The following is a 15,357-nucleotide window of genomic DNA, read 5'->3' on the forward strand; positions in this document are numbered from 1 at the left end:
CAGGGATGAGGAGTTTGGGGTGCAGCAGGCAGGCTGCCACCCACAGGGGGCCAGAGAGGAGGACTCCCCCCACCTCTCTCCCTGCCATCAACAGCGAGCTCCAAGGGAGGGGGTGACCTCCCCCACCCCAGCACGACACTCATCCAAACCCTCTCAGGCTGCTGCTCAGAAAGTCCAGCCAGGATACGCCCCTCCTGTGTTGACTCGGAGTTGCCTGCTGCATGTGTGGGGGGAGGGCTGCCATGCACCTCTTCCCTCCACAGGCACAGCAGCTACCTCCAGAGCTGGCAGCGGCCAGTGAGGGAGCGCAGCATGGAGCTACAGGTGGCGGGCAGGGTTGGGGGATGCTCCGGGAGAGGTGCACGAAGGCAGCAGGTGGGAGAGACCCAACCCCAAACATTAATGGAGCTGGGCCCCCGGGGCCCTGAATTTGCTGGAGCCTGGGCACCACGGGCCTATATAACTTGTCGCCCCTGATGCAGAAAGCAACTGTTAGAGATTACCTTTTGTTAATCATCCTGGGGCAGCCCAAATCAAAGCAAGGCTACTATAAAAACATTTATTTATTCCATATCACTAAGAGCACTGTAACCTATTGCAGAGTGTTCTGGCAATACCATAGAGAAAATCAGATCAGACATATAAAGCTATGACCCTCCAAAGACTTATGCAAACACTTAATAACTTTATGACTGGTGAGTACTTCCATTGAAGTCAATGAGACTACATACAGCCTACAGTTAAGCACATGTGTAAATTTTTGCAAGACTGGGGCCTTAGAGAATGCATCCAGACATGGTGGCAGTTGGCAAATTAGAAATATAGGTAAAATAAATTTGTCTGCTGTTGGTGAATCCTTTAAGAGAGTGGCAAACACTATCATAGCATCCAATAAGAAAAATATAATTTGATGCTAGTGACTTTAGTGGCTGTGCGCTCTGTGCAGGGGGAGTGACTGACTGATGAGTTGCTTGTTTACTTAAATGGGGTGTGATAGGGTTTTGAGAAGAGATTGGTTTCAGAGTAGCAGCCGTGGTATCTGTAAAAAGAACAGGAGGACTTGTGGCACCTTAGAGACTAACAAAAAAACAAAACTAACAAAAGCTTATGCTCAAATACATTTGTTAGTCTCTACGGTGCCACCAGTACTCCTGTTCTTTTTTCTTGAGATTGTATCAAATATATAGGCAGGCAGCTATATCATGTAGGTTCAGTTATCCTACTTCAAATATGGGATGAGCAGTGTGCAACCACATCATGTAAAAGCGGCAAAGAATCCTGTGGCACCTTATAGACTAACAGATGTTTTGGAGCATTCACCCACGAAAGCTCATGCTCCAAAACGTCTGTTAGTCTATAAGGTGCCACAGGATTCTTTGCCGCTTTTACAGATCCAGACTAACACGGCTACCTCTCTGATACTTGCAACCACATCATAACACTCCTGTTCTTTCTAGGATTTAACCCTGAAAGCTTTTACTTTCCTAAACACAGGGCTGGCTGGTTTGAGAGACGGGACATGGGGTTCTCCTCAGCTGTCCCATATCTGACCAACGTTCCCTCTCGGCAGCCACGGGCCCTTTAACTCCAGCATGTGCCTGACTAGGGGCTGTTGCCCAAACCAGCTCAGTGAAAGGACAAAGGCCTGAGAGTGCAGCGCTGGGGCTGGCTGAATGTCTGGGCAGCTGCTCTTCAAGCTGTGCCGGCTCATTTTCTTACGGCCTCGGCCTGTGTCACGCCGAGACTCCGGGGCGCGTGAGGAGACCCCTGGGTCGGTGCAGGCAGCGCGCCCCTGTGGACGCTTCCCGCGCCCGCCCCTGCTGCGGAGCGTTCATTGCAGAAGCCGAACCTTGCAGGCGGGAGCGCGGCGTTCACGCCTCCAGCCAGTAGGCGGCGCTGCCGGCGCCGGGAGAACGCAGAGTACGGAGCAGTGGAGACCAGGCCAGCGTGAGCCTAGAGCGGACGCCGTTAGTAAGGGGCGAAGTTCCGCTTCCGGCGCCGCCATTTTGCCGTGAGACAGCAGCCGCGAACCGGCTACGGACCCGCGCCAGGATGTTGTCCACAGCCGGCTACGCGGAGCCCAGGCCCGGGATGGGGCACCAGCTCGGCGCCCCCGTGCAGCACCGGTTCTCCCCCTACACCTTCAACGGAGGGTAAAGAGCTGGGCCCGCCCCCGGGACCCTCAGCCCGCGATCTCGCCTCTGCCCCTGCGGGCGCTGGCGGCGCGGCTGGACCCGTCGCTTTCACTTTCTGTCCCTGCCCCGGCCTGCGAGCGCGGCGCCGGGATCGGGGACCAGCCCCCGCTCCCCCTGCCCGCACGTTAGTCCCGAGCTTCCTCCCACTGCTGCTTCCCGCAGCCTGGCCGCGAACCAGCCCCCGGGGGGGTTCACAGAAACCCAGGTGCCTTCGGAGCCCCGCAGCGGCTTCCCCGCTCCCTGCGCTGAGCTGCTCAGTGTGGGGGTTTTGCCTCCCTTCTTGCTCCTTTGTGACCCCTTTGCCTGCAGAGAAGGGAGGCGAACAACTGATGAACAGACCCTCATGTAAAGAGGACCCGTGGCTGTAACATCTCAGTGGCAGCGAGTAGCTTACTGTTCCCACTGATAGTGGAGCACCTGCCCCCGTCTCTGGGTGCCGCACACAATGCGGGCGTACGAATGCTGTTGAATATTGTTTGAAAGACTGATGTTGAGGAAAGGTGGTTTGGAAACTGCTTTTCTGTATTGGAGCTGGGCAGTGCAGCGGCTTTCATGACAAAGGGACGCTGAAACACAAGATGTAGTCTGATGAAAAATGCCTGTGGTGTGTCCAGCTTTTTAGAAGTACCATTACACTTAGAAGGGATCATCCAACAAAAGGCTCTAATTTAAACCTAAAGCAAGGTGTAGTGATCTCATCCCCCTTCTCTGAAATTGTAAAGGCAGATTATCCTGGCAGATTTTTATCACTATCTTCCTAGAACGTGTGCATCTTAGACTTTGTTATCCTCAATATTCTTAAGGTAACCCACCTTTAATTGTTCAGAAAGCACAATGGCAACATTATCCTATAAAAATTGTAACCACTGTGTTGAAAGCTACCTAGGAATAGCTGTTACCAGGGGACTAGACACTTTATCAATACACTTTTCTTAGGTGACTGGGATCTGGGCACACAGATGTGCTAGTTCGTTGGTTCACAGCATTTTTCATAATATTGGACCACTTCTAAAAACAGATCCTTGGGCTTCCCACCACCTATCCCAGTCTTCTGATTCTGTAACTTACTTATGGCAATTATTGCAGTTAGTTATTTGAAAAAAAATTAGAATAGTGTTAAGACAAGATGAAAATGAAACCCTCAAATGTGAAGGTATTTGTGCTTAATTGTATCTTTCCATCATCTGTGTCTGAGCTGTTTTCACTTCCTTTGTGTAAAACTTTACCTGTATTAGGATGGAGTCTCCACTCATCCTCAGCCTCTTTGCAAAGGTCACTATAAAGTTTTTGCCATCCTACTTGTGTGCTGCACATCTCCGTGTTGTTTATAAAGTTGATTGTGACTGAGTTTACACAGATAAACCCACCACTACCCAAAGTATATAGACATGAAGCAGCCACTTAAACAAAAAATACATTCATTCACTGTATCTTTTTTTAAAAACCCTTCTGGAAATCTTGAGTCCTGAACAGTATGACCTCTAGCAGGAAACATAACTGCTTAAAGACTGAAAGAAGCTCCATCATTGTGACAAAGCTTCTCAGATCAGTTGGAGAACCAAGCACTAGTTACATTTCCCTATCACCTAAGTGAGTATTTGTTAGAAATCATGATTATACATTACTCTGTTTTCTTTAAGGACGGTGTTGGCAATTGCTGGAGAAGATTTTTCTATTGTTGCCTCAGACACACGACTGAGCGAAGGTTATGCAATTCACAGCCGGGACAGTCCAAAATGCTATAAACTGTAAGTTTTAATCTTGTAGTACGGTATCTTGGGGAGATTGAATGACCAGAATTTTCATCTGCTGTCCTGGAAAAAATTCCAGTAAGACAGGAAGGAAATTTGTAAGGGTTTAATTTGGGCTCTGTTGTGATGCTATAAATGAGATCAAGTTTCTTAGTTTGTGTTTTGCTGCTTGAATTTCACTGACACCTGGTGTTTTTGATTTCCTAAACACAAGGTAAGTAGATCTGCTTTTTTTGATGGGCACCCCTAAGAGTGCTCAGCTAATCATAGCAGCATTTAGAGTTGCTGTTGTGAATATCTTTGCCTGTTCCTGACACCCAGTAGTTGGGGTGCCAAAGTGTTTCCTTTGATGGCTGTATATCAGGAATGTCAATAGTCCATTATTATTTCAATAAACCATGTGGCATCTCAAAGAGCTCCTTAGCAGAGATCAGCAGTGAATCGGTCAGCAATTCCTTTATCAGTCTTTTTACATTCCTCCTGTATTTCCTTCAGTGCACCTGAATAGTGTCCCTTTTAAAAAGTTTATTATATGCTTTTAAATGTGGCAGATGCCTCACACTCCAAAACTGCCACCAGCTACAGATGCAAATCCTCTGTCTTCTTTGACAGTTCACATGAGTTCAGGTTTCTCCTGGCTAATCCCTTAGCATATCAGTAGCTTCTTGGTAGTGTCCAGAGGCGAGTTACCTTGGTACCATCTCAGTCTGCTGAAATATAGTGGCTGCTTCTCATTGATGTAGTCTTGTAGTAAGAGAAAAAGCTTTCATTTTAGGTTATTCAAGTTAAGTGTTATTAACAGTTTTGAATAAAATATATTGTCAATTTTTAGATGGTATAGCTTGTAAATAGGCTTGAAATGACTATTGATGCTCATTTTTATATAAAAGTTTAATATTTTGATGATTTGCATTTCTATAGCTCCTTCAATCAGAGATCTCAGTGCACTTTATAAAACGTTAATTAAACCTCTCAATAGCCCTGTAAGGTGTTAAATCCTGTTGTTCCAATCCTAGATTGACAATTTGAGGCACAGAGGTTAAATCACATACCCATGGTATTACAGTATTAGCTGACAGGACTGGGAATAGAATCTGTTTCTACTTTCTCACAGTCCTGCACTTAACTGCTAGATAAGTGGTTCCCAAACTGGTATATAGAGCCATATTGATTTGCAAATCACTTGCTAATAGTCTATATAGAGTTAGCTGATCATTGTTACCCGGTGATGTATTGCATTAAAAATGTTAAGAATACATCCAGTACTTTCCTAGTGTTTGTCAATGTAAGAAACTGGTGTAGTTGATAGCACTAAAAATATGAACTTACTGAAATATCAAATTTTGCATTTTACAGAACAGATCAAACAGTCATTGGATGCAGTGGTTTTCATGGAGACTGCCTTACACTGACTAAAATTATCGAAGCAAGACTAAAGGTAGCTAAAGTTGATATTTTTATGCATAAATGAAAGTAATAAACCCTTATTACAATATTAGAGAAGAGAGCAATAATTAGACCAGGTGAAGAAACTGAAATAAAAATGTAACAAAGTACAGGTAGCTGTGGAAAGTGTACTTACGTATTTACGGTCTAAACTGAGTAAAATGCAAAGGCAGTTAGAACACACACATTGTGAAGAGAAAAGGCATATAAAAAAAAACAATTTTAATATCTTAGTGTTGTTGGTGACCAGATGACATCTGTTTTTATAAAAACTTCTGTATGAAACTTAAATTTTGTACCTAAACTACTTTAAGAAACCCAATGTATACAAACATTTAATCTAGATAGTTTGTTTTTAGATTACTAATTGAATTTTCATAATAATTAAATGTATTTGAATTATACTTCTGCTATGCACTCCTTTCTTGGTGAGATGTAGTTTGAAATTTACTTGTTATAAAAATAGTGGTTATGTCCACTTACTATTCTGATATTACTGTTTAACCCACCTTTTTGTGTGCTGCACCACTTGGTGATTGCAGATGTACAAGCATTCCCATAACAAGACCATGACTACTGGGGCTATTGCAGCGATGCTGTCTACAATCCTGTATTCTCGACGCTTCTTTCCTTACTACGTTTACAACATCATTGGTGGGCTCGATGAAGAAGGTAAAGACTTAGACTTTCTTGTGGAGAGCAAAGAGAGAGGTGGCTGATTTCTGCAGGTGAAAGGCAATCATTTCAGGTGAAGCAGACTGGTGGTGCAGTTTGAAGAAGCTTGTATGCTTGCTTCTCTTACGTGAAATAATGTTGCTCTTCACTTGCAGTTTTTTTGAGGATCTCAAAGCACTTTATAAAATTAGCTTTAAGTATTATAATCCATTTTTAGTAGATAAACTAATGCATAGTTTATATGACCAATCTTTAATTTTCACCAACGTCTTGATATTACTGCTGTCAGTCTCTGAAGAGTCTGAGTGTGTATGAACTCCAAAATCTAAAGATGGCTAAATCATACTTTTTCAAATGACATATAAACAGCTGGAATAACATCTTTGCTAAAACACTTCTATCTTTCTGTCTTTTCATGTTTAAGATGGATTGGAATACACTGCATGTCTTTCAGGCTATTTGGAAAAGCAACAGTACAGAACACTGGAATGCCAATGGCATAGATTGCCACTGTTCATAGGACTTTGCCTGTATTGGGGACCAAGCATATACATCTAGTTTAAAGATGAGATATTTTTAGTGATGAAATGTTTTACCAACTCACATCTTAATGCCAGCTTTACCTTCAGATCCTTTATCATCATTATTGGTAGGCAGGGCTGTTCCAGCAGCATATTCCTTTTCTGAATGGCCTGTGAAATTAACAAATACACTGTTTCAAATCAAAACCTTTGGAGATATGAATTATATAAAAGTAGTAGTTTAATAAAACTTGGAAGGTAACTGTCACTTTTAGCACCTCAGAAGCATGCTTATCATCACTGGCTTTTAAGCTTTTCCAATTATTTAGTTGAGCTCCAGGCACAATACCATTAGGATCCTCTACTCTATGGCTTTGACCAAGAATCAGAGCTGGCCTTTATCCTCAAACATCTAACCACCTTTTCTTCAGAGGTCAAGTTATTAATCTTATCTCAGGATGGCTTGGAAACTAGTATATATAGTGTTTTTGCAGTAGATCTTGTATATCATTAAGAAAATAACTGTCTGGCATGTAGCTTTAATATAAATTTTTTTCTTTTCAAGGGAAGGGAGCAGTGTATAGCTTTGACCCAGTAGGTTCATACCAGAGAGATGCCTTCAAAGCTGGTGGTTCAGCAAGTGCCATGCTACAGCCTCTACTTGACAACCAGGTAAAGTAGTCTTGATTGTTTTGTTTTTTGGCATCTCAGTAACCTGTGTGTCTCATTCCTTCTGAACGATTTTACCATGGCTCCTGTGTAATAGGTCTGTAACATAGTTAAGTTGTGGAATGGCGGTTCTTTCCATGAACCGTTTTGTTAAGGGCAAATGTAACAAAGTGAAAGTCTTGGACAACCTTTAGAAACTCGAATGTTCACACTTGTGCAAATTCTTAATGTTGTTAGAATATTGCAAAGCAATGTGTAAACAAATTGTGCTCTATTGGATGAGCCAGTATATAATGCTGTGAGTGTGGTAGCTCTCTTGAGCAGTGCTAGAATGAGAAGCTTCTGTACGAACTGGTTCAGTTTGAGTGTTCATTGTAGTTTTTATAAAACTATTCTATATTAAGTGGAGAGGAGAAAAACCATACTTACCTTATCCTGAGCCCAATTTCCTGCTCTCTCTACTCAGTAGGTATAATAGAATTATTAGCACACCTCCCTTTATGCACCAGCTTTTGAGCAGCCTTACATCAAAGTTTAAATTGTTGAACCAAATCCCTTTGCAAGTGTTTGGGTGTTCAGAAGAGATTGATCTATGTTTTAGAATTTCTGTTCGTGCTTAAGCCTGGCAATTCTGATGTCTGACTAAACTAATTTTAACATTTCTCTTTACTTGGATTTTTAAAAACTCATGAAACAAAAAGTAATCCCATGTCACTTTCTTTCCTAGGTTGGCTTCAAGAATATGCAAAATGTGGAGCATGTACCTTTGTCCCTGGAAAAGGCTATTCAGCTAGTTAAAGATGTTTTTATTTCTGCAGCTGAGAGAGATGTATACACTGGAGATGCACTTAGCATCTCCATTGTCACAAAAGATGGTATTAAGGAGGAGACACTTCAGTTACGGAAGGACTAATTCTGAATACTTGTTAATTAAATCTGCATTATGTAATCTAAGTTGTAACCAGTCTGATTTACTTGTATTATGGTGACATTTGTCTTATTAAAAGAATTTAACAAAAGTTAACTATCAAAATGTTGAATGTTTACGGTCTTCAAACAGTATTGAGGGGATTTGAAAAGTGATAGTGTTTCCTGATGAAATTGGGGCAACCCATGCATTTACTGGTTGGGATATGAGTTTGGTTTTTTCCATTTATCAAACCATAAATGGATGCTGCACAGTAGATCAAATATTTGACTGACAGCATGTCAGACTGAATTACTCTTCAGTTTACAGTTGCCAGTCTTAGTCTTCATGAGCTAACTTTGCAGTTGTTAGTAAGAGTAGTAAGCCTACTACTCAAGATGAAAAACTTATCAATCCTCCTTCTTCCTCCTCTATCATGACATTCTTTGTTGGATTGATTTCAGTGTTCCCCCTTCTCCCTATAGCCCATATAACTTGCTTTTCCTCTAAAATCTCTTTGCTACTCTTCTAATTTATGCCATTTATCTCTCCTGCTCATCCTCATCCATACAGGGCTTGGAAATCTTACCTGATGGCTAGAGGAGTAAACTTGTTATCCAGAAGCCAGTTCTCCCTGCTGCTTGGAAAGAGAGAAGGATGCAGGGATTCCTAACAGTGTTTTCCTTGACTCTGCTCAGGGGCTCATCTTCCACATGTGCCTCTGACTAGTTAGTATTCAAAGTCTGAAGCCCACCACTGACCTCCACAACCACACATGTCCTAAACCCTTCTCTTTTGGATTCTCCTATCTCATAAGTAGCTCCATTTGCCACCTTTTGCTGTTCAGAGCTTTCCCAAGGAGCAACTGATTTACCTGCTGAATAGCATCAGTGGAGCTGATAAGACTGTTTAGTGTTCTCACTCTGCAGCAACTTGGGAAAGCTCTGAGCGTCAGCAGAGGCACTTCAATCTTTTGCAGAATTTGGAAGATGGCACTGTATTGTTTTACAATAAGTCCATGTTTGGAAGGTTCTTTTCCCAGCTGGTAGAGCCTGGATATTTTAAACAAAAACTAGGTTCTAAAGATGTTGATGGCACTAGCCTGGAAAAGAATCCTACTTTTCAGGAGTGAGTGGATTTTTCAAGATTTGGCTCTCGGTAGTCACAAAATCAGATATTTTAGTAGTGCTTTTAAAGTAAATTCTGTTAATTTAGTAAGTGATAGAAAAATTCTAAATTATACCTATCAACTAGAAAGCATAAATATAACAAAGAATTAACTTCTCACTTGTTAGGGTTAACAGCATTTTACAGTTATATGGATGCTGATCCATGTTTAAAATGACTATTTCCAAACTCACCTATGGTAACCCAACCCAATGCAAAGCTAATTTTAGTTAAGAATTTGTCAGTTGGCTTCTATGGATGTTGGTCTAGGTCCACAATAAATATTGCGATTACTGAATGCTATAATTTAAAAAAAAGTTTTACCTGCAACTTTGGTTTCCAAATGCATTTTCAAAGAATACACAAGTGAGATACAGGCTTGATCAGCATTAGTCTTTCCAATCAAATGGCTTCATTAGACCAGCAATTCTCAATAAGGGATACGCATACCCCTAGGGGTACGCAGAGGTCTTCCAGGTGGGTACATCAACTCATCTAGATATTTGCCTAGTTTTACAACAGGCTACATAAAAAGCACTGTAAAGTCAGTACAAACTAAAATTTAATACAGACAAAATGAGAAAGTAAGTAGTTTTTCAGTTTTAGTGTGCTGTGCCACCTTTTGTATTTTTATGTCTGATTTTGTAAGCAAGTAGTTTAAGTGAGTTGAAACTTGGGATGTGCAAGACAAATCAGACTCCTAAAAAGGGGTACAGTAGTCTGGAAAGGTTGAGGACCACTGCACTAAACAAACTCATCAATATTCCAGTATGAAGGAGTCAGTGGTGGTCCTAGTCACTGTTCTTGTTTTCAATAAGTTTGAACATCTAAATTGAGTTCCACCTTGTGGAAACTTACTGGGTTAAATGAGTGAGGTGCCAGGCTTGATTCCTCGGACTAACTATAACATTTAGTAATACAGAGTATTTGAGTAGTACTGTGAAAACTAGTGCAATGTAAAAAAATCATTAGTTGTAAATGTTTACCCACTTGGGAGCTCTCTCTCCAGTTTTTCAGTTTTTTCTGAAAAGCATTTAAAATTGCAATAATTTTGTTTACAGTAGAGTGTATTTCATGTTATAACTTCTCTTCTGTGGTCAATCCACTATACAGACAAACTAAGACTGCATCTGCACTTAGAGCTAGGTGTGATTCCCAGCTTGCAGAGACATATGCTAGCTAAATAAGCATGGGCACCAATGGCCCAAGCTAGCTGCCCTGAGTACAAACCTGCCTGGACCCTGGGGGCACATACTCAGGGTGGTTAGCCTGTGATGCCACTCGCTGCTGTCCATGCTACTATGGCTACATTACTATTTTTAGCTCTTATTGAGCTAGCGTATTTCTTAATGAGCTGGGAATCACACCCCTAGCTCTAAGTGTGGATGTAGGCGAAGGAAGGGTTGTTGCATTCTTGACTCCATGAATCAGCAGTGCAAGACACAGATGTGGTCTCACTAATACTTTCAAGCAAAGTGAAAGTCTCTGGGAATGATTACTGGGACAAAAACCTTAGCTGGAATTGTATGATTTGGTTTGAAGGCTGAGCAGTTCAATCTTCTGTCCTCCAGTGGAAGGTTGCATATTCAATGGCAAAATACAGCCCAGTGTACCATGCATGATGTTGGATCCTTTCACAATCCATACATTCTTTACATCGACACATTCAGTGCAGTAGTTTGGACTGAAGCATTTCATTTCAGACAAACGTATTTCTTCATTTACCTGCTGCTAGGTCTTAGGTAAACAATAGCAGACCTGAATTGTATGAGTCAGCAAAGCAGTAATTTCAGACTAGCTTAACAGGAAAATTTGTGCCTTTGCCAACGGCTCTTCCAGGCCAGGGCCTGTGCTTTTACTAAGATATGCTGAGACCATGTCCCACTTCTAAATTAAAAATGTAGGTTTCTTGCCAAATGTAGCAGGGCTGAGTATTAGCTGTACTCTCCCCCCATGAAGTGAGACTAGCACTACTAGGATCAGATTGTCATGTTACCCCTTCCACACACACACACACCATTCGGCTTTTTTGTGAGTACTAGACAGTCCAATACAAATGAAAAATGACAGTGTAAAAAAGAATACATGGTACTATATCACATTCCTACAGAAAGCTACATCCGTTAAGCTAGAGCCTGACTTTCCTTTCTCTGACATGGCCATTATTATACAAAATGAATGATTTTGAAGCGAGTGCCTTGAGGATTTAAGATTTAATTAGTTCGTAGTGGGTTGTTTCTTCTCATAGCCTTCAAATCACTATGACTAGTCCATGAATGGTAGACAAACACCCGAAGTAATAACACTAAAGGAATGACACTTCTCTGCTTTCTGCCCTCTCTCGTGGTGGTGCCTATATCTAGCCATTCTCATTTCCTTCCATTCCTGTGCTCTGCTCAGTTTACACAGTTGCCAGCACATCTCTGCCCTACAGAGAAAAACACCTTGGTTCTCCTCGTCTGCCTGCTCTTGATGTTGACTCCTCCCCTGTTTCTTGTAATTCATTTTACCCATTATCAGCCTCCTCAAGTCACAGTCTGACTGTTGGGCTAGTCCCCCATCCACAATTGTTAACACAGCCATGCTATATTTAAGTCTAGTGCAGGGGTAAGCAACCTATGGCACGCGTGATTTTCAGTGGTACTCACACTGCTCAGGTCCTGGTCACCGGTCCAGAGGTCTCTGGATTTTAATTTAATTTTAAATGAAGCTTCTTAAACATTTTGAAAACCTTATTTACTTTACATACAACAATAGTTTAGTTATATATTATAGACTTATAGAAAGAGACCTTCTAAAAACTTTATAATGTATTACTGGCGCACAAAACCTGAAAGGTTGCCAACCCCTGGTCTAATGAATGGCAAAGTCTGACTAATGCGGTGAACCTTCAAGGAGTTCATTAAAACACTTGACCACTGGGTGCCACTCTTGTTCCTTGTAAGAAGCAGAGATTTCACATCCATGGATATTATGGCTGGAGAGCAACCAACCTGACTAATATACTAGAGCTCTGATGTCACCACAATTAAATGTGTGTTGGGGGGCGAGGAGATAGACACAGAATTAGAAACATTCTTTCAAGTATTTATTCACTGAAACATATGGTTTTTAGCTTTTGATAAAGCAAGTTAATAGGGTTCTTAAAGTTAATTCTGGTAAAGTCATCTGAAAGGATTTGATACATATTTAAAGTTACTGCAATAATTTTTGATGTATGCAGCTGGCTAGGACAGAGCTGTAACAATTTGTTCGCAGGGTTTTGAACCAATGATTAGTGTGTTTTTTTGAACCTCCTGAGTTTCAAATTCAAACTCCAATACCCAAGTGCAATTCAGTTGAAGCAGCTGAGCATTATGTGGTTTCATATTAACCCGTCTGCAATAGTGAGTTGTGTAATTTTCACATTAAACCATAAATCATTGAAGATTCACTTAAAGTTTAGTGAACACTGATGATCTGGGGCTGGATGGATCCTAGGTTTGTAACAAAACCCAGGTGAATTTCATATGTACCTGGGTTTCATGTTGAAAGGGTCACACACTGCTATGACTAGTAACCTAGAAGTCTGGTTCCTTGTTTAAGATATTGAAATAATTTAATAATAAAAAACAGGTGAGGACAGAAGGAAAGGAATGTTTCCCCTTGTTTAAATGATATATTAATTAACTTAATGAGCATTAAAGATGCCTGATAGCCTTGGGGACTAAGACCTTCTCCACATGGGAAAGTTGCACTGGTTTAACTGAACTGGGTTTGTAAATTAATATATTAAAATCTGTGCAACCACTCTGTTTATACTTATATTTTGGATTAATTTAAACTTGTATGCAATAGATTTAAGCAGCACTGCAATAAGACACTCATACTGAAATAAATGTTTGTGCCAGTTTACCTGTATCTGTTTAAATTTGCACTGTAAATTATATCAGGGGAACTTTGTCATCTGGATATGGGGGTTCTCAACCTTTTTCTTTCTGAGCCTTCCCTCCACCCCGCCTAACATGGGATAAAAACCCCACGGCCCACCTGTGCCACAACTGTTTTTCTGCATATAAAAACCAGGGCCGGCATTAGGGGGTAGCAAGTAGGGCAATTGCCCAGGGCCCCACGCCACAGTGGGTCCCACGTAGCTAAGCTGCTCAGGCTTTGGCTACAGGCCTTGGTGGTGGGACCTGGGGAGGTGGGACTTTGGCTTTCTGCCCCGGGCCCTAGTGAGTCTAATGCCAGCCCTGCTTGGCAGACCCCCGAAACCTGCTCACAGCCCACCAAGGGGCCTCAGATCCATGGTTGAGAACAGCTGATCTAGAGAAGGCCTAAAGTTCTGCTTATACTCAGAACAAGTACAGTAAGAGATAGTGGTATACAAGCTTCACTGTACTACCCTGCCACCAGCAGGGAACATCCAGTTCCCTTCATCTCTAGAAATAACTATGCACATTCAATGCTTAGCCAGTCTCCTGAGAATGCCCAACCAAGGACCAATTGATACCAGTTGTGGTGGACACTTATTCACTGGTAACTGGACTGAGACTACCAAACTCATTTCACATATGCCGCTTGCTGAGCAGCCAGGAAACGGTAACACTGCATTCGTTCCCTCTGTAGGAAGTATTTGATCCAGTAACGTAGAAAGGCCTTTTATCACATTACCAAGTCAGGCTTCCCTGTTCAAGCCCTGCCCTGATGACATCACCACTCGTGCTCAAGCTTTTACAAGTTTGCCAGGAAAAAGCAAATAAAAGGACTCCATAGGTTACTCTTCAGTCAGAAAAGTGAGCTGGTTACCTTGCTGAATTATAGCTACTTTTATGGTGTTTTTAGATTGCATGCGTACAATACAAGTAAACACACAATAAAGCAAGAGAAGAATTTACAGTATATAATCCACTCATCATAAAACCCTTAAAGACAGGGCTGACCTTACCATGGGGCAAACTGAGGCGGCAGCCTGAGGTGCCAGACTGTGTGGGGGCTCCACTAGGACACAGAGTGTAGAAAATTGTGTCTGCTGCTGCTACATACGTATTTTCTCTGCTCTAGATGCACAAGGATGGTGGAGTGCTGTGCTGGAGGAAGGAGGGCACAACAGGGCCACCTAGGGGGGAGAGGCAAGTGGCGCAATTTGTCCCAGGCCCCCACGAGAATCTAGTATTCTATAGTATTGCAACTTTTTTTTTTATGGAAGGGGCCCCCAAAATTGCTTTGCCCCAGGCCCCTGAATCCTCTGGGCGGCCCTGGGGCACAAGAGACATAACAGGCAGGCAGGAGAAAAGGTGAGAGGCAATAACAGAAAGCAGCAGGAGCTGCAGGGAGAAAGAGGAGGAGGAGGAGGAGCCTCTTATGTACCTCTCTAGCACCCCCAGGAGCCTGGACTGATTAACACCAGCTTCTCAGGGAGCTTCCTGATTCCTGCTGCTTCCCTGAACCCACTTGAGGAGAACAGGCAGTCAACTGAAGTAGTAGGAGCCAGTTAGGCCCTTAAGACGCTGATATCTTCCCTCACTCAGGTCCTGCTACCAGCCTGCTTATTTGTCCCCTTCAACTGAGTGTTGAGAGCCACTATAGCTGGCACAGAAGAGCAGTCATGAGTGAAAGACGAAAACGCCCCTCTGGGGCAGCATTCAGAAAAAGAAAAAAAGGAAAAGGAAGCTTTTCTATCTAAGCAAGAAAGAGCTCTCCTGAGATACATAGACACAAATGTTCACGGTGAGCCTTCTGGCCCAAGTGAGAATGTGGGTGGTGAGGAGATGCCTGATCTTCCAGTTAGTCAGACTGCAGGTGACCTGGCAGCTACTGCAGCATCCATATCTCCATCTCAAATTGATGTTACCATGCACATTCCTGAAGAAAAGTGTAGATCACAGAAGAGTATGGTGGAGGCACAAGAAACATCTACTGCTGAGTTTAGTTCCTTAAGTCTACATGATCCAGGACTCTGGACCCACTTGAACAGTAACCTGATGGACTTCCTTGTACTGCATGGGCCACAGCAAGTGAAAAACTTCATGTTCCCCAAAGACAAT

At 42.4% G+C, this 15,357-nt stretch overlaps 1 protein-coding gene across 1 annotated transcript; it reads left to right on the plus strand.

The window, feature by feature from the left end:
- Positions 1 to 1,977: 1,977 nt before the first annotated feature.
- PSMB1 (proteasome 20S subunit beta 1) lies at positions 1,978 to 8,281 on the plus strand. The gene is made up of 6 exons (XM_050949190.1): positions 1,978 to 2,153; positions 3,836 to 3,943; positions 5,303 to 5,384; positions 5,935 to 6,064; positions 7,154 to 7,260; positions 7,985 to 8,281. The coding sequence occupies exons 1-6, from the start codon at positions 2,053 to 2,055 to the stop codon at positions 8,168 to 8,170; spliced, it is 714 nt and encodes a 237-aa protein (XP_050805147.1). The 5' UTR covers positions 1,978 to 2,052; the 3' UTR covers positions 8,171 to 8,281.
- Positions 8,282 to 15,357: the final 7,076 nt, after the last annotated feature.

The sequence above is a fragment of the Gopherus flavomarginatus genome, chromosome 4, assembly GCF_025201925.1.
Source record: "Gopherus flavomarginatus isolate rGopFla2 chromosome 4, rGopFla2.mat.asm, whole genome shotgun sequence".
NCBI classification, from domain to species: Eukaryota; Metazoa; Chordata; order Testudines; family Testudinidae; genus Gopherus; species Gopherus flavomarginatus.